Consider the following 22,901-nt stretch of genomic DNA (forward strand, 5'->3'; position numbering starts at 1 on the left):
AACCCCTTTTTGTACTGTACATTGTGTTTGAAGATTAATGCTATGATGTCTCCAAGTCAACAGGGGGCGCTGCTGTCGAATTTAGTTGCTCATATACAGCAATTGATAAGGAACCGGAAGCAGCGTGCTGGTGTCCATCGGCAAGACAGCGGAGCTTTTACCCAAAATGTTGAGAATCACAATCCGGGCGGACATAAGTACCCTTTGGGTCTTGTTCTGGTTCACGTATTCTCAGTTTTTGGTGGTGTCATCTGATGACATAGTGGTGGCTTGCGGAGGGTTCGTCAAATCCGACGTTGAGATTAATTACTCGCTGATTGAGGTGAGAGTGCAAATGTCCTTTAATTCTTGCTATTTAGCTAGCGTAGTATTATTATAACTGCTAAAACACGTCTTTGCCATTCGGGCACACGTCATATTTGTATATTTGTGTGTGAATCCATGAGGAGCATGTGTAGCATGAGGCAATAGTCTTAATACCGGCTCATTCACACTCTATGAGATTATTTTTTGGCTCATGTTAGTGACATTAATGTAGTGCTCCTGTTCTGTTATTTGGTGCTTAAAACACGACGCTGAGTGTTGCCATCATTGATAGACAGTGTTTGTCATTTGTGTTTTTCATTAAATTTACTCATTAAATAAACAAAGACTCATGAATGAAAATGAGCAGGAAGAAGTACACTATATTGCCAAACTTTTTTGGCCACCATATGAACTTGAAGTGCCATCCCATTCCTAACCAATCGGGTTCAATATGATGTTGGTCCACCTTTTGCAGCTATTACAACTTCAACTCTTCTGGGAAGGCTGTCCACAAGGTTGCGGAGTGTGTTTATAGGTATTTTCCACCATTCTTCCTAAAGCGCGTCGGTGTTGGTCGAGAAGGCCTGGTTCTCAGTCTCCGTTCTAATTCATCCCAAAGGTGTTCTGTCGGGTTCAAGTCAGGACTCTGTGCAGGCCAGTCAAGTTCACCCACACCAGACTCTGTGATCCATGTCTTTTATGGACCTTGCTTTGTGCACTGGTGCACAGTCATGTTGGAAGAGGAAGGGGCCCGCGCCAAACTGTTCCCACAAGGTTGGGAGCATGGAATTGTCCAAAATGTTTTGGTATCCTGGTGCATTCAAAGTTCCTTTCATTGGAACTAAGGGGCCAATCTCAACTCCTGAAGAACAACCCCACACCATAATTCCTTCTCCGCCAAATTTCACACTCTGCACAATGCAGTCCGAAATGTACCGTTCTCCTGGCAACCTCCAAGCCCAGACTCATCCACCAGATTGCCGGAGGGAAAAGCGTGATTTGTCACTCCAGAGAGCGTGTCTCCACTGCTCTAGAGTCCAGTGGCGACGTGCTTTGTTTACACCACTGCATCTGACGCTTTGCATTGGACTTGGTGATGTATGGCTTAGATGCAGCTGCTCGGCCATGGAAACCCATTCCATGAAGCTCTATGCGTACTGTACGTGGGCTAATTGTAGGGTCACATGAAGTTTGGAGCTCTGTAGCAACTGACAGTGCAAAGACTTTCTGCACAATGCGCTTCAGCATCCGCTGACCCCTCACTGTCAGTTTATGTGGCCTACCACTTGGTGGATGATTTGCTGTTGTTACCAAACTCTTCCATTTTCTTATAATAAAGCAAACAGTTGACTTTGGAATATTTCGGAGCGAGGACATTTCACGACTGGATTTGTTGCACAGGTGGCATCCTATGACAGTTCCACGCTGGAAATCACTGAGCTCCTGAGAGCGGCCCATTTTTTCCACAAATGTTTGTAGAAACAGTCTCCATGCATAAGTGCTTGATTTTATACACCTGTGGCCGGGCCAAGGGATTAGGACACCTGATTGTGATCGTTTGGATGGGTGGCCAAATACTTTTGGCAATATAGTCTATATCTATCTATGCCAGGGTTGTCAAACGTATAGCCCGCAAACAGGTTTTATTCGGCCCGCGGAATGAGTTTGCTATGTATAAAAATGAGCCAACATTTTTGAAGGAAAGAAACTGCTGTTTTAAATGTGTCCACTAGATGTCGCAATAGCAATTTTTTGTATCTTTGTAGATGATGCTACATATGTACAAAATAAACCACATGATGTTAGTGCACCAGTCGAGGAAAATGAGCAAACTTCGTAAATAACATCCTGCATTTTGATTTTGATATCATTTTTTTATCTTAATAGATTGAAAATTAACACCATTGAGTTGACTGATGAACATTATCAGATAATTTATTCAGAAAGTATAAATAACGACAAATAAAGATAGAATACTATTAACCGCAACATGTAAGTGTAAAAAACCCCAACAACATTATGATTTGTACATTTTCAGAATGTGCTTGTCTATTTTTAAACAAAGAAAACAATCTGAATTTGTCTATTTTTAAATTATCGTGCCGTGATTTTTTTGGAGTAGATTTTTCTCCATGTGGCCCCCGATCTAAAATGAGTTTGACACCCCTGATCTATGCACACATGAGCTCTCAGAAGACTATTAAGGATTAAATAAACAAAAACATCTCACTCAGTCTCTTTTCATCTTCATTACTTTTTACGTATTTTTGATACAGAAAACAATTTTTTTATTGTTTTGTTCCACTGTCAAGTTTGTTAATGTATTTAACACCCTTTATTGAGATGTTCTAAAACTAAATAAAAAAAAATCTATATTCATTTTAGGTTATTATTAATTTTTCTATGCGTTTCACACATCATGTTTTGAATATTGTACTCTGCCAGTTCATAAAACGTCTTTAAATTGAATTGTTTGGTTATTGGGTTTGTGGGTTTTCTGTATCCGTTTCCATTAATAACTCATACAGCTCCCTTCTGTAAAAGGAAGATTGGATTTAAATATGTTTCACAGGCACTACCCCACTCTTCAATGCATTATGTCTGATATGGAACATTCAGTGAATTATTCCAAATATACAATGCTTTTTTTTAAACTTGGCAATTCCTTTATCTTATGTAAAAAATCAATATTTTAACCCTTATACAAATGATTTGTGTTTTTCATGACATATTTTCATCAGTAATAACACCCAAAAAATGCAATCTATTTTGTTCTGTGACTCTCAACTCATTTGGCAATAAATAAGGCATCCACATTTTTCCTACTTCTACAAAAGATCAGAATTTAAGAATAACCAAATAACATCTATACATTTGTTTTCAACCACCTAGCTCTAACATATTACCATACATTGATTCAAGTATTTTTTTTTATAATTGTGTGTTTTATTCACAGATCAAACTCTACACCAAGCAAGGCTCTTTAAAATATCAGACTGACTGTGCTCCAATCAATGGCTACTTTATGATCCCTCTTTATGACAAGGTATGAAATATACAATATTTGAATTTTTTTTATCAATCATACTAATGTACACATCTTTTTTTCTCTGTACAGGGGGACTTTGTTTTAAAGATTGAACCTCCCCTCGGCTGGAGCTTTGGTATGAGCTGCATTTTTATTTATTATAGTAAACCCTCTTTGTATCGCTTTTAATGGGTGCTAGGCCTGACCGTGGTAAACTAATTTCCGTGATGTTGGAACTTGGAATTATTAATAATGATCGAATATTTCATTAGCAAAAGCATAAAAACACTGTTTTTGACCTTCTAAATAAGTTTTTTTTTATTATTTCAAGACTTACAATAACACTCGTTTAATCCAAGATACAGTCCCTTTTCAGAAAGTTGCGGCAAAAGTTGCAATGTTTTGAGGCTTTTTTTTTTAATAACATTGAATCAACTTTTGATTGTATTCCTTTTAACCTTACCCTCAAAAAGCACATCATTACAACACATGTTTGTTTTTATAGTTATACCACACAGGCTTAAAAGTTAAAAGTAGACACGAGATGGTAAAATCACATACTCAGAGCTCATTGTCAAATTACTGTACTCTTTTGATAAATTATAATTAATAATAGTATCATAATTAAACACCGCTACAGGCTTCCTTATTGTACAAGTTGCAGACATTCTCCATGTATGTTTTGCGCTTGAAAAGTGTTTGTACATCTTAAACATTAATTTACGTTCCAGCACATTTATCCCCGCTTCTTATTTGTTATTTGTCATTTGTGATCTCTTGGGTTTAAGCTATAGTGGTCATTTTTGTTTGTATATGAGAGATAATGAGAGATTATCATCACCGCTCAACATTTCTGTCATGTAAATGCTGCCTCTTTGCTAGGTCAGCATTGCAAATGAAAATCTGTTCTTAATTGCCTTACTCAGGATAAATTAAAGGTTATATAAATACATGTAAACTAGGACATAAATGTTTACATACTATAAAACCCAGAAGGCTTAGCGGCGTAGACAGGAACAGGAAGTCTGAGCTTTGTAGAATGACAATTGTGTAGTTTGAAGAATAAAGAGTTGATGTATTGTCACATGTTGCTGTTCCCGCTTTGTCCCGAAACAAGAAACAGACATAAGTTTTAATTAGACAGTTGACGTGCGCATTTCAATGCTGCTCGGAGACAAATTGGATTGGTTTGGTCTCATCTGGTCGCCAATATTGCTGTATAGAGGTGCAAATCTTTGGTCACCTCAAGATTCCATCACGATTGCGATTCAGGAGCTACGATTAGATTAAAAATCGATTATTGATGCATCTTTAATTTATGTATATTGATGCAGTTTTACATTTCTTTTCGTTTCACTAAATACGTGTATATCACTTGCAAGATTAAAAAAAACAATTTGTAATAAGAAACAGTTAAACTAATTCCCACAGTGATTGAATTAATAAAAGTATGTGCAAAACTGGAACGAAAGTGCCCTATAATGAAGGAGCTGGTCAGATCTCTCGGTAAAGTGGCTCGCTGCAATCAGACAAATGTTTGAATTGTCTGCATTACTTTATTTACAATAAATAAATAATCAATTATTGACGTTTACTAATCGATTCTATAATGCATCTAAAAAAACCATTATTTCCCCCACCTCTACTGCCGTATAATTAATATTTTTAATTTATTTAGCTATTTGTATGACTTCAGTGCGCAATTTAGTCCAAAATACATGCACTTGGGGATAGATTGGCAACACTAAAGTAGCCCTAGTGTGTGAGTGTGTAAGCTTGTCTGTCTATTTATTAGCCCTGCGATGAGGTGGCGACGTGTCCAGGGTGTACACCGCCTTCCGCCAGAGTGCAGTTGGGATAGGCTCCAGCTGCCCTGCAACCACGAGAGGGACAAGCGGTAGAAGCTGGATATATGGATATGTAGAATATGCCTACAAAAATCTGCAACAGAGTAAAGCCGCTAACTTCGAAGCGTGATATGGCGAGGGACGACTGTACACTCATCTTTGTATGCATACTGTAAATCTTATTATGGTTTTGGTTTCTTTAAAATTCGCCAGAGCCTACCAGTGTAGATCTCCATGTGGATGGAGTCACGGACATATGTACAAAAGAAGAGGACATCAACTTTGTTTTCACTGGCTTTTCAGTGTCTGGGACGGTGAGATTTCTTTATCTTTTCTTTCTTCATGTAATATTTTTTTACAGTTTTTAAAAATAAAGGCAAGATTTCAACCTTGATGTGTCAAAAACAACATATTTCACAACTTGTCAAATATAATTATTATCCTAATTTATTCTCCTGGGGATCTTTTCATTTTACAGGTCCTAAGTAAAGGCCATCTCCTTGGCCCAGCTGGAGTAGAAGTGAAATTGAGCCGATCAGAAACAGACGAGAAAATCCAGAGTGTCATCACACAGCCCGGAGGAACGTAAGTAGCTTTAAAATTTTTGACCAATCATGCTTTTATTCTGATGATCATGTACTGATCTTAATTGTTCCACTTTGGATTGCCGTCCTTGTAACACAGCTACACCTTTCACAAAGTGCTCCCTGGAACCTATGACATCATTGCGTCCCATCCTTCCTGGATTTTGGAACAGGTTTGTAGCTTTCAGTCATGTTTAACAAATGCATTCAGACAATAAAACATGCTTCACTTTATGTATGATTTAAAGGTCTGTAATGAAATTGCGTTTTGTCGTAAATTCTAAATTTCCTGTGTGTGAAAACTCGGGAACATAAAAAGTGTAATTCTAAAACCAACCTACAAAATGCTTTGTTTGGGGACAGGGGGGATTTTACAAGTAAAAATGTTATATTATGGTCAACACCAATAGAGATTACATTGTCCCCGGAGATTAAGAATCCTTATTTGTAAAATTTCTCAATTTTAATTATTTTTGCGGCAAATGGTTTTAAATTTCTTATTTCAAGCCATATTTAATTCTTTAAATTAGGGCTGCAACCAAAGCATACTTAGTCAGCTAGTCAACGACTATTTTAAAAATTAGGATTATTTAGCTATCGGCTTTTAAAATCATCTTGAGATATTTTTAGCTATGTACTAACTAACAAGAAAGATGAATACAGCAATATTGTTATGGTATTTATATATTTGATTCCTATTCTTTAGTTTACTATGCTTAGATTTGACTGTAATGTACAGTCATCACTCGTTAAACGCTGTTAATTGGTTTCAGGCAAAGTAGGATAAATGAATTATGAATTAAATATTTTCACAGCTATAGCATTTAAAACCTGTTTACAACTTTTCAAATACATTTTTCAATAGTATGAGAGTCCTCTAGACATGAAATAAAACTTTTGAGTCACCTTTACACTCATTATTATTTTACTACAACAAAGTAATGCTGCTTGAGGCTGAGTCAATCTGTGGCCATGATCCCGAACAGCGCATTCTGATCGGTTTGGTCCCCTCTAGTGGCCAATCCTATAGTAGTATTGATTTTTTTAAATTTTATTTAGCCATTTTATGCATGAAAATGCTTAGTTTAGGCCAGCTCTTCTCAAATAATAGGGCGGGCTCCTGTGGGGGGCCTGGGGAACAGAGTATATTCTTTCTGCCATGCTTTCTGTATCTTTGTTCAATCAATCAATCAATCAATGTTTATGTATATAGCTCTAAATCACAAGTGTCTCAAAGGGCTCCACAAGCCACAACGACATCCTCGGTACAGAGCCCACATAAGGGCAAGGAAAAACTCACCCCAGTGGGACGTCGATGTGAATGACTATGAGAAACCTTAGAGAGGACCGCATATGTGGGTAAACCCCCCCCCCCCCCCTCCATCTAGGGGAGACCGAATGCAATGGATGTCGAGTGGGTCTGACATAATATTGTGAGAGTACAGTCCATAGTGGATCCAACATAATAGTAAGAGTCCAGTCCATAGTGTTGTAAGTCTTGTTTTTATTTCCCTCTTTTTGTTGTCTTTAATGTTAATATTAGTATGCGATGTTATGCAGATGTGTACTTACAACAATTTTAGACACATTTCACAATTTATAGTAGCGATGGAGATTGAGGGGTGTATAATCTTCTTCCAGGGTGTAACAGAAAAATATTGAAAAGCGCTGGTTTGGGCCAACAATGTTAAGTATGCTTTCAAAAAATGATAACAAATCTGTGATAAAGCAATGTTGTGGAAGACCACTGTGTACTATTTTATGCATTTTTTATTTGCATTGTAGTCACTGATTGGAAAACGGAATTTGTTTTTTTTTGATTGATTGATTGAGACTTTTATTAGCAGATTGCAGAGTACAGTACATATTCCGTACAATTGACCACTAAATGGTAACACCCGAATACGTTTTTCAACTTGTTTAAGTCGGGGTCCACGTTAATCAATTCATGGTTCTCTTGGGTACTAAAATACCCAGTGAAAATGGCAATCAAATCTCTTTGACTTTTGATAAATGTATTCTATAACTGTGCTGGTCATCAGTGTTGGGTTGGTTACTGAAAAGCAGTAACTAGTTACAGTTACTAGTTACTTCATTTCAAAAGTAACTCCGTTACTAACTCAGTTACTTACACCAAAAAGTAATGCGTTACTGTGAAAAGTAACTATTTAGTTACTTATTTTTTTCTTCTTCTTTTTTTTTTTTTTTTTAAAGCTCCCATTAATGCCCTTTTAGCCTTCATTTCAGTGCTGTTATTGCACTGGAGAATAATATAATGTGTTGATCAACTTGACATGCATTTGCATCACTGAACTCTGCTAAGCAATGTGGTCTACATACAACACACAAAGACAAAGATATGTTACAAAGGCCAATTTGTTTCTGTCCAGAGCAAATTGACAAAACTATTTTAAATAGCTGCAACATAACGTACATAAGTAACAAACAGCATAATAACAGCATAGATGTAAACCAAGAAAGGCACACACTACATACACAAAGCCTAACCAGGCATTTTCTTCCTCAAGTAATTCTGATACAAAATCATGTCTGAAGCCCAGAACACTCTACACATTTCCCCAGTTTTAGTTTAGAGATAAGGAAAGATTGGCCTGGCCCACCAGGATCCCTCTTTATGTTTGTGAACTTTATAGTCTATACATTTAGAGTGATGTAATAATCAAACACTCTAGAAGTCTAGAATGAAAGAATATATAAGAGAATTGACAGCAACGTTCCCTCTCAGGAGTGCGCCTGTGCAATTGCGCACTGCTCAAGCGTCCTCTGCGCACGGCAAATCTATGCCATGCACAAAATCAAATAAAAAAATAAGCGCATAACAATTTTCGACATGACACGGACACGACAGAGAAAACCGTTTTCGTCATCATTGTTCAAATATTGTAACGTCTGTCGAGACGCTTTGAGGACATGAATTCCATCCATCACTTTACTGAGCAAAACTCTTTATTGTCGGCCATAAACACATCACCAAAACATTAGTAAAAAAAATTATATCTAGCAAAAGTGGTCATTTTCTGCAGTACAAACCAGACCAAAAGCAACTTTGTTATATCAACAGCAGCCACTCGCTCTTTCTCACGTGCGCCAACACTTGCACATATGGCACTTAGCCAGTGATGCGTTTACAGCCACACAAAAAGTCGGACAACTCCAACACCACACATAAAGTGTAATTCCAGGTCGTTACTCTATGATTTACCAATCAAATGTGTGCTTATTCTAGTGTCATTTATTAGGAGTCTTAATTTATAAATATGAATCATTAAATGCTGTTAGTATATTAAATAAATACTAATAAAAATATATTTTTTACAAACAGGAAGTTGCAGGAATGTACACATGATCCCCTGCTTACATCTCATTGTCCAACATGTGAATGTTTTAATGGGAACTAAATGCAATGTCTGAAAGGGTACAAATGATTTCCAAAGCAGGACCTCCACCCAGACAAACAATACAAGTACACAGTTCATGAAAAACAATATTTGTTGCTATTGTCATTGTAAGTGGGCCTAAACACTTATATTAGAAATGGAAATGACTGCTGTCAGTTGATTATAATAATAAGAGAATGTTGTCTGTCTATCTGTGTTGGCCCTGTGATGAGGTGGGGACTTGTCCAGGGTGTAACCTGCCTTCCGCCCGAATGCAGCTGAGATAGGCTCCAGCGACCCCGAAAGGGACAAGCGGTAGAAAATGGATGGATGGATAGAGATTGAACTTGTTATTTGGTCAGGTTTGGGACAGGTGTGCTGCTGGTGTAGCCACAGTGTGCACGTCTAAAGTTGCTCACATGGGCTCCACTCATGCTCAGGGAGTTTTTGCGTTTGCTCACACACATGAAAAATTAGAGGGAACATTGATTGACAGAGTGTGTGTACCTTCAGTGCTGAATGATGAGCAGAGGCAGACTTAATCGTTAAGTGGTGGTGGTGGAGGTGAAGTGGCATCAGAGTCTCTATCTCTCTTTACTAGCTTCGTCGAAGCATGTTGCTTATGTAGCTTGTTTCAGCAGATTTGAATTGCTGTTTTGGGCAGTAGATGGGATCTTTGATCCAAAGCACAATTTACATTTAACTAAAATGTTCTTTTCTTTGTGCTCGTCAAAAGAAAAGTAGTGAAAATATCTCCATGTTAGCAAACTCGACTTCTGGCTCCGCCATGATCAGACACGCCCCCCCCCTCCCCACACTCACACCCACACTCACACACACCCACACAGAGCGCATGTCTATCTTCTCCGGCTTGTGACACAAGAAGAATCAGAACGATGACACAGCAGCGCTCCGACAAAACACACTTTATACTACATAAAAAGTAACGTAAAATAACGCAGTAACGCATCATGTAGTAACGATAACTGAGTTACTGAATATAAAAAATAACGCGTTAGGTTACTAGTTACCGCCGAAACTAACGGCGTTACAGTAACGCGTTACTTTGTAACGCGTTAGTCCCAACACTGCTGGTCATTAGGCTGATACAAACATAATAATTCTAAACGTTTGTCCATTTTAAAGCAAGGACGGGCAAAGTGCTGATAAAAACAAAGTATCAATTTGTATGTAAACAAAGGACTTGTCAATAGCAGAAATAAAATCAAAACAACACCAAAGCTATCTAGCTTCTGCAATAAGAAAAGTGCATTTTGTGTTGATAATGATCTTCCTGTGCTGTTGCTGTGGGTCACGGCTCACGCTAGCTTGCACATGTTTGTTTCCGTTCGGAAATACACAAGCATTGACGTCCCAGAAAAATGTTATTGTAGCGTGTTGTCGACAATGTCATTGCACCCCTTATTTGAATGAGCACAGAGGCTTTATCCGGCATCAGTTTGTCAGTGTAAAACAGCCTACAAGGTTCCTGGTCAGGAATACCTACATACCTAATCACTATGACCTTCCTTGTAGTTGCTGGTGACCTTTTGCCTTCTTCTCACAGAGCGCTACCTCAGTGCACATTTCCAATGCCAATGCGCCGGCCGCTGACCATCTGGTGGTCGGAGGCTACGACGTCTCAGGGGAGGTCCGCAGTGATGGAGAGCCCATGAAAGAGGTCACCTTCCTGCTTTATTCGGCCGCGGTGAAAAGAGAGGTAAACCAACATTATTTCTCCAGAAACAGGCAGATGTCAACATGTTCATGCTTGCATAATGTGTTGATTAACAACTTTGTAATTGCTATGTTTCCTTGCTTCCCCAGGATGTGAAGGGCTGCAATTTTTCTCCAGTGGAGGGTGCCGATTCTGGGGACAGCTCTCTTGTCTACTTGTGCAGTGCTCTCTCCAGGGAGGACGGCACCTTCAACTTTCCCTCACTGGCTAGTGGCGAGTACACTGTGGTACGCTTACTGTGTGAAGCAATCCTGGTTAAAGCATTTAAAATGTGTAGTTATATCTCATAAGGTACCGTAACCTATTTTCTTCAGGTGCCCTTCTACAGAGGAGAAAGGATCACTTTTGATGTCGCTCCTTCCAGAATGAATTTCAAGGTGGAGCACAGCAGTTTGACCCTAGAGGTATAATGTCTAATAACATATCTACTTTTTAATGTCAGATTAATGTTCTATTAGTAATGATAACACAACACTTTGTCATTTATACAGCCCATCTTTCGCGTTATGGGTTTCTCTGTGACTGGACGAGTTCTGAACAGTGTTGATGGGGAGGGAGTAGATGATGCCACAGTCTCCCTCAATAATCTGATCAAAGGTGACCCAAGTAGATAATTATGGGTACAAACTTTGTTTTCAAGTTATCGTGCATAAAGTGTTTCATCGCCTTTCTATCCCCACAGTTGTCAGCAAAGAGGATGGTTCTTACAGGCTTGAGAACATGACAGCTGGTACTTACACAATCCGTGTCCACAAGGAGCTCATGTTCTTCGAGCCGGTAACGGTCAAAATCGCCCCCAACACGCCACAACTTCCTGACATCATTACAGCAGGGTGCGTCCGTCTACTTAAACAAATGTTCCTTTACGAGTATGTTTAGTACACACTGAAAAGCTCCTATTTTTAAATTGATATTTTCACTTACTTTTTTTACAGGTGATTGCAGTGTACCTTTAAACCGCTTTATTATGTACACCCTCACAATCTAATGAGATCCAAAGAAACATGTAATTTGCCGTTGTCGATTAATGCCTTTCAATGCCGATCACAAACAGAGTTCTCGGCTGACATTGTATTTATTTTTAGTCCCCGGCTGACAAGCGGTTAGCAGCTAATTATGTGCCTCCGTACAGACTGTAAGTTAATAATCATCATCTTCATCACGGCAAAGAAACTGCATTTCTTAGTATCTTAATTATCATTATTAGGTAGCATTTAAACATGTTACACACTGAGAGCAGGTCAGTAGCAGGCATGCTCCTAGCAAAGCTAACCACTAAGCTAGTTTTGAACAATACAAAAAATAAGTGCTTTGTAAACTTTAAGAAGTGTAGATGGAACGGTGTTGCCCGTGAACTAAACAGCAGGAAATTAACAAAAGTCTAGAAAGAGAATATTATAACAACTTGGTGTGTCAGCATTGTCACAGTTGGTATACAACACTTATGAGGAGGGCAGATTGATCCATAAATTGGTGGTGTCGATACCAAAGGTAGTATCAGTACATTATCGATACTAGAGTGTTTACTCAACATTTTTATTTTATAAAAAAAATTTTTTTAAATTTTTGTTTATGTTTACAGACTTGGGAAATAATTCCCTGGACACAGGTAGACTTTTGAGGGGGGAAAAAAAACAAAGGGTTTTTATTAGAGATGTCCGATAATGGCTTTTTTGCCGATATTCTGATATTGTCCAACTCTTAATTACCGATACCCATATCAACCGTTACCGATATATGGTTAGAGTGTCCGCCCTGAGATCGGTAGGTCGTGAGTTCAAACCCCGGCCGAGTCATACCAAAGACTATAAGAATGGGACCCATTACCTCCTTGCTTGGCACTCAACATCAAGGGTTGGAATTGGGGGTTCAATCACCAAAAATGATTCCTGGGCGCGGCCACCGCTGCTGCCCGCTGTTCCCCTCACCTCCCAGGGGGTGATCAAGGGTGATGGGTCAAATGCAGATAATCATTTTGCCACACCTGGTTTGTGTGTGTGACAATCATTGGTACTATAACTATATAACTATTTATACAGTCGTGGAATTAACACATTATTATGCCTAATTTTGTTGTGATGCCCAGCTGGATGCATTAAACAATGTAACAAGGTTTTCCAAAATAAATCAACTCAAGTTATGGAAAAAAATGCCAACATGGCACTGCCATATTTATTATTGAAGTCACAAAGTGCATTCTTTTTTTTAACATGCCTCAAAACAGCAGCTGGGAATTTGGGACATGCTCTCCCTGAGAGAGCTTGAGGGGGCCGGGGTTGACGGGGGGTGGGTTGGGGGTAGCGGGGGTGTATATTGTAGCGTCCCGGAAGAGTTAGAGCTACAAGGGGTTCTGGGTATTTGTTCTGTTGTGTTTATGTTGTGTTGCGGTGCGGATGTTCTCCCGAAATGTGTTTGTCATTCTTGTTTGGTGTGGGTTCAGAGTGTGCGCATATTTGTAACGGTGTTAAAGTTGTTTATACGGCCACCCTCAGTGTGACCTGTATGGCTGTTGACCAAGTGTATGCATGGCATTCACTTGAGTGTGTGAAAAGCCGTAGATATTATGTGACAGGGCCGGCACGCAAAGGCAGTGCCTTTAAGGTTTATTGGCGCTCTGTACTTCTCCCTACGTCCGTGTACACAGCGGCGTTTTAAAAAGTCATACATTTTATTTTTCTATACCGATAATTTTGAAACAGATACCGATAATTTCCGATATTACATTTTAAAGCATTTATCGGCCGATAATATCGGCAGTCCGATATTATCGGACATCTCTAGTTTTTATGAGTAGCAGATAGTATTTAATTATGGTTAGTTATTGTGTACTGTTGACTTTGTTTTGCTCAAACAATTGTATGTAATAAGAGACTACAAAACCAGTTTAAATATTGTGTTGATATTGTTTAGCACTCACTATAAATAGAAACATTTAGTACATGTGATCAGTATTGTTATTGGTATCGGCCGACCTCGCTCATGCATAATTGGAATCGCGAGCATAACACCCCATTCGGGACATCCCTACTAAAAATAATGTGTCTGTTATACAGCAGGCTATTTGCTTTTAATTGCAGAGGCCATTGGTTTGTTTTCTAGTCAAAGTTGTGTCAGGAAGGTCCTTCTGCGTTAAAACTAAGCTAAAACCAGTTATGGAATTTCCTGTGAGTATTCACGTTCGTCCAGGTCATTGTATTTTCAGTGGGCATTGAATCGCACACAACTGGACTGTTTGGATTGTCTTAAACCTCTCACCTTATCCGAGCATTCTTCATCAGTTTATGCTCAGAGTTGGACAGGACAGCTCTTATCTAAGGGCCTGGTACTGCATCCATGGTATTGATCCTCTTTAAGAGGGACCATGCCCAAACAAGGATGTTTTTTCTCTACTGTGGTGCCAAATTACAATGTAAGGGATCACTGCTCGCACAGCATTCATAAAATTGAATTTGCTGTATTCTACTTCTCCTACAGTACAACATATGCTACCATTTTGATCTGGAAGTGGACCATAATGACTCAAAATAGCAAAACAATTCCCTGATTTGCATTTTTCTCAAGGCATGCAACCTTTTTATTGAACTAACTCATGTGAATCAGATTTTTTTTTAACTAACATGCATCATTATCAATGTGAGGCAAACCTACGCTTCACTTTCTGTTCAGGGGCCTTTTTGTGTTTATATTAGATCTTGTTTCTTCAGATTGTGTATGTTTACCTAATTTTGTTTGGAGAGTACATATTAGAGATGCGCGGATAGGCAATTATTTCATCCGCAACCGCATCACAAAAGTCGTCAACCATCCGCCATCCACCCGAACTAACATTTAATCAAAACCGCACCCGCCCGCCATCCGCCACCCGCTCGTTGTTATATATCTAATATAGACGATGCAAGGCATTAGTGAGGTTATAAAGCTTTTGCCTGTTAAAGAAAGGAGACTGATCCAATGGAGCAGAGACATTCAATGCGTGCCACACTGTCACGGCCCAGACGCACACCAGTGCGCAATCATCTGGGAGCCGCGCTGAGCGCACCTCCAAGCGCGCTCGCGCCACTCAAACTGCTGCAGGCAGCTGCGTTCTATCTTGTTTTAACATCCTGTGGCACTCTTCTGGGATCACGGCGGACGAAACTGCTCATGCTCAGGGTGTTTGTGGAGTTTCGGGGTTTTGCACAAATGTGATGCACCATGTTAGATGTCCCGGTTTTGTGACTGTCGTAGACATAAACAGCGTCACAGCTCTTGCAAATCACGTAGCCAGCATTACTATCATCCTGATTTACAACCTCATAAAAACGAGTCCACGCTGAACTTTTCTGGCCTTTTTTCCCTCTGGTCTTTAGTATTCCCTTTTTTAGTTTGTCGCGTACCACGTTTGCTGCCGGCGTTGCCATCTCTTTTTTTTTCTTCTTCTGTTGTGCCTGCTCGTTTTTCGTATGTGGGTAACAACATTTAACTATGTATATATATTTCCGAATTGGTTTAACTGCCACCCGCCTGAATCTATTTAAAATCTAATTTTTTTTTATTTCAACCGCCCGACCCGACCCGCGGATAAAATCTAATTTTTTTTTAATTTCAACCGCCCGACCCGCGGATAATCCGCGGACTGCGCGGTTGTGTCCGCAAACCGCGCATCTCTAGTACATATTGATCTTCATGAACGTATGTTGTTTTTATGCAGGTTCAGTGTTTGTGGACAAATCGCCATCAGCCGCTTGCCTGAGGGCATGAAGCAGCAGGGTCGCTACAAGATCACCTTGACACACCAGGGCCAAGACAAAACTTCAGGACGTGTCATTGACTCGGACATCCAGGGAGCTTTCTGTTTTCAGGCTAAACCTGGAGACTACAGTGTCCATGTACGACAGCCGTTAAAAATGAATACTTGAAAAAATAATAATAATTATGACACCGTTTTATCTCATTCAATTAACAAATACTTTACACTTGTTGATAAGTCCTCTGTTTGTGCAGGTGTCTCTCCCTGAGGCAGATGTAAAAGCAGGCCTGGCTTTGCAGCCTCCTTCTCTGGAGTTTTCAGTTGTGGACAAGCCCATCACAGACCTACTCTTTATCCAATTCATGGCCTCTGTCTCTGGAAAGGTTTACTGTTTAGGTAATGTCTGCCTAATTATCATTTGCTTGGTGTAATATCTGAAGCAATGGCTGCCTTATATACTGTAGTTTTGACCCGACTTGACCAAATGTTGTCTTGCTGACCTGTAGCTTCCTGTGATGACCTGTCAGTAACACTTCAAGCAGTAAGCCGTCAAGGAGAGAGAAGGGTTGTGCCTTTGTCTGGCAGCAGTGACGTCCTGAGCTTCTCTTTTGACAACGTTCTACCTGGGAAATACAAAGGTCAGAAACTACTTGTATGTTGATCATCAGACATCTGGTGTGGTTATTTCTTGATAAACCACAGAACAGTAACCTTTTATTGTCTTTTCAAGGAACAACAATATAGAAATTAAACTTGGATATGCTTAGGTATAGTCAGTGCTTGTATAGCGATTTTTGTCTAAATAACAGCCACGCAAGTGAGCGCAAAGATCATTTGGGGCTTGCCTAAAGTCAAGCCTTGTGGTGGTAGCGTCATAGTTTGGGACTGCATAAGTACTGCCACACTGGGGAGCTGTGGTCTTTTTAGTAATAAACAAGAATTCCAACATTCAATGTGACATTTTAAAAAGACAGGCTGCAGGGCAGTCTTTCAACATTATACTTAGTCCAAACAAACTTTCTGGACGACAAGTGAGTCTGCATTTCTTAAGGTTTTTAATTATCTGTTTTTGAGACTGATTCTTGTGGTCCAGCCATTTTAGTGTTTTAGACCTGACTGCCGCTTTCGAAACAGTTGGCCACACAACTTTTTGTTTATCTGGATTGGAATACCGTGTGGGTGTCAGGGGTGCATTTTTGTTAAACTTGGGAACGACACTTTGTCTACTGCCCCACTCCCATGTGGAGTCCCCCAATGGTCAATTCTTTGGCCCAACCTGTTGCTCTAACTTCTCCCTCTCAAATAATTTTTATGCAGATGACCGCTAAATATACTTGACACAATGTTTAAATCACGTCAAGGCTTGGTTGGCTCAAACTTTTTTGTAAAGATCAATGAGGGGTAGACTGAGGTTATGTTAAGTCACACAGGTACCCTGCTGGACTTGAATTATGTGTCCCGCAGCCACCAGCCGTAGAATTACTACAGACAGCTATTTTAAGCTGGGAGTATATTATAATTAACACTATCGCAAAGTCAATTCTTTACCATCCTTGGCTTCCGTATAAAATCTAATTGTTTTTATCTTTTTGACATTTTGAATAAGTCATGCAAGCCTTTATTGCGTCTGAATGTGTAACACTGTAATGCACTTTATACTGGAATAGGTCACCATGCACTCCTACAGTTAGTCCATAACTCTGCAGTACAGCTTTTTAAAAGGAACCAGAAAAAGGAGTGCAATTCTTGCCTCCCTGCACTGGCTACCTTGTTTTACAATGTATTATAAAATTGTATTGTTTGTTTTAATGGGGATGTTCGTAACTTGTTCACAGTTACATTTTTCAATGAAAAAAATTTAACAAGAACACCATTGGCCAGCTTGCCTTACCATTAGTGGTTTAAAAGAACACATTTGTGTTAAAACAATCTATATTTTTCACAATTACTAAGTTTGTGTTGTAAATTTTTTTTACCGGCTCGAATAAAATTATTGTTTTTTAGGGCGGTCACTCTCCCTGTCTCATCAACGCATACACGCAGAGAGCGCTTACACACATACAAAAATAGTCCAAAAGAAGCAGCTAGGAATTTGCAGTCATGCTGTACTGTTATGATAGAATATACATTCAATACAAGATCTGATAGCTCAGTTATAGCATTATAACCTATTACCTATTCTGTGTTATATGTGTTTTATGTTGTACGATTGTACCAAGAAAAATTCCTAGTTTGTGAACCCGTTCTCAAACAATTGCAATAAAACCATTCTGATTCTGATTCAATGACAGCGAACACCAACTATCCAAATCGCTATTATTAGCTAACAACATCCAAACTAATGCATGTGTTATGTACGTACGTAGTTACGTCATTATGTCCTAGAAGCCAGAAGAGGGTGGGATAAACTGTAAAATACATTGGAAAGTAGGCATATGTGTAAAAACAGCCAATTTTAAAGCTCTGAATTGACTGGCCCCACAGTACTTTTATGCTTTTGCTTTTTTACATATTTTTATCTTTTACTTGCTGCAGTGAGCATCTCTCACGAAGAGTGGTGTTGGAAACATAAATCCCTGGAAGTTGAGGTCCTGGACTCGGACATATTGGGAGTGGAATTCCGACAGATCGGCTACATTCTACGCTGCTCCCTGTCCCACGCCATTACTCTGGTCAGTAACTACTAACTCATAGTCGGTGGATGTGTTGTAGGTAAACCTCTTCAATTACACATTCTTAAATTTACATTTAATGTGTTTCTTTGCAGGAGTTCTTCCAAGATGGCAGCAAACCTGAGAATGTAGGCATATACAATCTCTCTAAGGGAGTCAACCGCTTCTGCCTCTCCAAACCTGGTAAGATTTTTTTTTTTTTTTTCTCATATGACTCAAATTGTAATAATCGAGAAATTATGAAAGTCGCGTACCATTGAGGTCAGTTTTATTCAAAGTTTAAGTTTATTTAGAATATGCACGCATACAACATGATACATCACCATTTCCAGTTTCTCTATTCAACATGTTCAAAAAGGAGTAGGAAAAAGCAGAGCTCATTTAATCCCACCCCTTTCCTTTTTCATAGCAGTTGCTAACACTTTTGTTCACTTACTGTTCTCAATTTATTCACAATATACTCTATAAGTAATAACATTAAAAATAAATACATAATAATTGGTGAAGTAAGTTATATTTTATATGGTGAGATAAATAAGATTATCTAGAAATTGGATGGATGGAATAAATTCAGAATGTTTATCATGGTTCTTCTTCTTTGTACTTTGTAAACACTTTAAGTTTGAAGAGTTTCTTGAATTTGATCATATTAGTACGTTGTTTGATTTCTTTCCTTAGTCAATTCCATAATTTAATTCCACATACTGATATACTAAAGTTCTTAAGTGTTGTACGTGCATACAAATGTTTTAAATTACATTTTTCACTAAGATTATATTTTTCCTCTTTTATTGAGAAGAATTGTTGTATATTCTTGGGTAGCAGGTTATAGTTTGCTCTGTGCATAATTTTAGCTGTTTGCAAATTCACTATGTGGTGGAATTTCAGTATTTTCGATTCAATGAATAAAGGGTTTGAATGTTTTCTATACCCAACATTATTCTAACTGAACTTTTTTGTAACACGGTAAATGAATGAAGTGTACTTTTGTAATTATTTCCCCATATTGCTTCACAATAACGCAGATATGGTAACACTAGCGAGCAGTAGAGAATATGGAGTGATTTTTGGTCCAATGCATGCTTAGCTTTGTTCATTATTGTTTCTTGCCACCTTGTTGTATATTTTTTATGAGATTTCCAGTTCATTTTATCATCAATCATGATACCTAGAAACTTGATTTCATTTACTTTTTCAATTTCTTTTCTGTCTTTGTAATTGTGTTTGACTTTCCCTTCTACTGTTACTGAATAACATTATTTTAGTTTTACTGAGGTTTAAGAATAGTCTGTTTTTGTCTAACTATCTTTTTAATTTGTTAATTGTTTCTGTTATTTGTATTAGCTTCTGTGTGTTCTCTCCTGAACAAAACACTGTTGTAACGTCCGCGAATAACACTAACTTTAAATCTTTTGTAACTTTACAAATGTCATTTATATAAAGATTGAACAATTTTTGGTCCTAGTATTGATCCCTGGGGTACACCACAGGATATATTTAGCGTTGTAGATGTGTTTCCCTAGCTTCATGTATTGTTTCCTGTTGGTTAAGTAACTTCTAATCCAGTTTTAGACCAACCCTCTGATGCCATACCGTTCTAATTTTTGTATTAAAATATTGTGATTAATTGTGTCAAATGCTTTAGTTAGATCCATAAACACTGCTGCTGCACATCTATTATTACTTAATCAAAGTAATGAACTACGAATGTCACCTCCAGGTGTTTACAAAGTCACCCCTCGCTCCTGCCACCAGTTTGAGCAGGATTTTTACACTTATGATACGTAAGTAAAACTACCAAGATGTGGTTTTATTGCATCCAGTTCAGTCATGTGACATTTTAAATTATTTTGCCCAAACAGCTCAGCACCGAGTATCCTGACTCTTACTGCGGTGCGCCATCACATGACAGGGCTCATCACCACTGACAAGATTCTAGACGTCACAGTTACCATCAAGTAAGGCCCATTCATTTATGCAAGGCTAGGATCACAATGGACTTATTTAAATTCAAGTATCATTTTATGCTCTTCAATAATTAACATCTAGTCAAGTACAGTGCAGGGCTAACGACATGAATGATTTATGATACTTAGACTGGTTGTCCATTAATTCTCTTTACAATGAAATACTTTTACTATTTAACTAAAGCAAATGAAAAGATGAAAATGTGGAACTTGTCAAGAAAATGAAGAGTAAATATTGAAGGTTTATCTGTCTCACTTTATAGACCTTGCTTGTCTTAAACAATCAATGTTTTCCTGAGGTGTTCTTAGTCTTCTGCATCCACTCCTCCCCTTTATCCAACACTGCACAAATTGCACGAAGAGACGGCTGTGACAGTGGATGTTTGTACTTTCCTATTTTCTTTCAATAAACCGAATAAACATTTAGTTTTTTTCTTGAAAAGTAGCCATTTTAGGGGCGGAGTTAATAACTTAACAACAAGGTACTTAAAATACAGAAATGCAATGGGATTAAGAACTTTAGAATTGTTCTGAATTTTCGACAAATTGTGGCGATTTCCTTAATAAAGTGTATAACAAATTAATAATTTTAAAAAGACGTAGCATCTCTTGGTTTGGATCTAGATGTGCATGTATACCTTATGTAGGGACCTTGTAAAGCATAATATATACCGTAAATAGATTTTATATGTCAATGTTTACAGTAGATACATTTAAATAATATAAACATGTTTATGGAGGATATTTACACTGTAAGAGTTGTCAGAATGACTAACGTGCTGCGCATCATCATTGTGCCGGTGCTCTTGTCCGTCTTTTACTTCTCACCTCTGTTGCCCGTCAGATCGTCCATTGAGAGTGAACCGGCACTGGTTCTTGGCCCTTTGCGGAGTCTGCAGGAGCAAAGGCAGGAGCAGCAGCTGCAGGAGATTCAGCTGCGCCGCCTGGAACGAGAGCGGCGAGCTGCCGAAGAAGACGGGGCTTCCAAGAATGATAGTCCCCCTATTCAAGAGAAGGCTGACGACCTGACAGGCCCTTTCCACTATGAGTTCTCTTACTGGGCTAGGTAAATTACAATTGACGTTCATGTTGATAGTCTAATAATTAATTGTATTTGGCTCTTGAAATTGAATAATTCAGTGTTATCATTTTCATGGTTATATCAGCTCCTCTTGGCCTCCAACTGTTTTGAATTCACAGAATTGTAAAGTACAGCCATGTTTAAAAAAGTTTTACAGTCTGGTGTTTTCTCAACAAACCACAGGGCTGGAGAGAAGATTACAGTGACTCCTTCCTCTAAGGAGCTGCTCTTCTACCCCCCTGAAGTAGAGGCCACTATCACAGGAGGTATGTTTCTTAATGCAAATTGCAATCCAATAATCCACAGTGACTGAAGTCACTTTTTTAAGCACCGTTAAAAGTTTCCCATTTAGTGTACTTTCAAATCCCCATGCTATTGCATTATTCAATTCATTTTGCAGAGTCATGTCCGGGTCGCATGGTGAACATCATGGGCCGTGCAGGGCTTTTCCTGGAAGGAAAAGTATCTCCGGAGCTACAAGGGGTAGAGATCTCAATCAGTGAGAAAGGAGCTGCTGCACCACTCATCACTGTGGCCACTAATGAGATGGGAGCATACAGGTACAGGAACCCAAAACTTAACTCGAGGAAGAAACAACATCATTTTTCAAGCCAGCAAAAAAAGTTTGTTGGATTCGGGGTCTGAGTGATATGGGAGCCAGGCTCCCATCCATCCATCCATCTTCTTCCGCTTATCTGAGGTCGGGTCGCGGGGCAACAGCCTAAGCAGGGAAGCCCAGACTTCCCTCTCTCTAGCCATTTAGTCCAGCTCCTCCCGGAAGAAAATTCATTAACCCATGAACGTCGACGTAGTCATGCATTTTGAAGATCGAACAAGGGTCTGTAACTTTAAAATCAAGAACGCAAGGCTACAAGCCTAAAGCCTGAGCTGTTAGCTCGTTGTCCGCTGTGAACTCTTCTTTGGTCAGGGAGTGAAGTTAACAAACGTTCCAGTTGGCATCAGTTACACATACATACACACATACATACATGGTCAACAACAGTCATCATTTTTGATTGAAATGCAGTTTCAAAAGTGCAAATATATTGTGTCAATCTTGAGCTATCAAGAGATTGGTCAGAGGTACTTTTGTTTGCTTGGACGGAAATGCTGTTTATTGCATAAGCAGAAAAAAAACAATGACCCCCGAAAGGGACAAGCGGTAGAAAATGGATGGATGGATGGACTTACTAAGAGCTAGCTCTACATAGAGGGAGAAATAGCAGGTAGGTCCTAACACAGAACATCAATCAAACACACGCATAACAAGGCATATCATCAAAAATGGTACATAAACACAAAGGATACATTACTGAATGAGGGAAGACATACAAGAAGTAACTTAGTGCAACAAATACACTCACAAACAAATTAGCACTAAACTATAACATCTACCTCATTAGTATGTGCAGTGAGGCATGATGGGAACATCAACACTACAATATTATTCAAATGAATGACTCATGTTTGATTACAATAAAGCATTTTGTTATATTCCATAAACAAGGCACTGTAAGCTATACTGTACTCAGTGTACTGTACATGGTATGC

The 22,901-nt window shown here is 38.8% G+C and overlaps 1 protein-coding gene across 1 annotated transcript in view; it reads left to right on the forward strand.

The window, feature by feature from the left end:
• The first annotated feature begins 93 nt into the window (after positions 1–93).
• nomo (nodal modulator) overlaps positions 94–22,901 on the forward strand; it is a 33,623-nt gene continuing 10,815 nt past the window's right edge. The window contains exons 1-21 of the mRNA XM_061988257.2: positions 94–322; positions 3,263–3,352; positions 3,425–3,470; positions 5,395–5,495; positions 5,660–5,766; positions 5,866–5,938; positions 10,731–10,883; positions 10,991–11,128; positions 11,216–11,305; positions 11,393–11,498; positions 11,584–11,734; positions 15,592–15,769; positions 15,885–16,026; positions 16,137–16,268; positions 18,166–18,302; positions 18,398–18,485; positions 20,023–20,086; positions 20,165–20,260; positions 21,114–21,335; positions 21,534–21,616; positions 21,751–21,910. Coding sequence (XP_061844241.1) covers positions 167–322; positions 3,263–3,352; positions 3,425–3,470; positions 5,395–5,495; positions 5,660–5,766; positions 5,866–5,938; positions 10,731–10,883; positions 10,991–11,128; positions 11,216–11,305; positions 11,393–11,498; positions 11,584–11,734; positions 15,592–15,769; positions 15,885–16,026; positions 16,137–16,268; positions 18,166–18,302; positions 18,398–18,485; positions 20,023–20,086; positions 20,165–20,260; positions 21,114–21,335; positions 21,534–21,616; positions 21,751–21,910 — 2,513 coding nt within the window. The 5' untranslated portion in view covers positions 94–166. The remainder of the gene's footprint in view (positions 323–3,262; positions 3,353–3,424; positions 3,471–5,394; positions 5,496–5,659; positions 5,767–5,865; positions 5,939–10,730; positions 10,884–10,990; positions 11,129–11,215; positions 11,306–11,392; positions 11,499–11,583; positions 11,735–15,591; positions 15,770–15,884; positions 16,027–16,136; positions 16,269–18,165; positions 18,303–18,397; positions 18,486–20,022; positions 20,087–20,164; positions 20,261–21,113; positions 21,336–21,533; positions 21,617–21,750; positions 21,911–22,901) is intronic.

This window comes from Nerophis lumbriciformis, linkage group LG27, assembly GCF_033978685.3.
Source record: "Nerophis lumbriciformis linkage group LG27, RoL_Nlum_v2.1, whole genome shotgun sequence".
NCBI lineage: Eukaryota > Metazoa > Chordata > Actinopteri > Syngnathiformes > Syngnathidae > Nerophis > Nerophis lumbriciformis.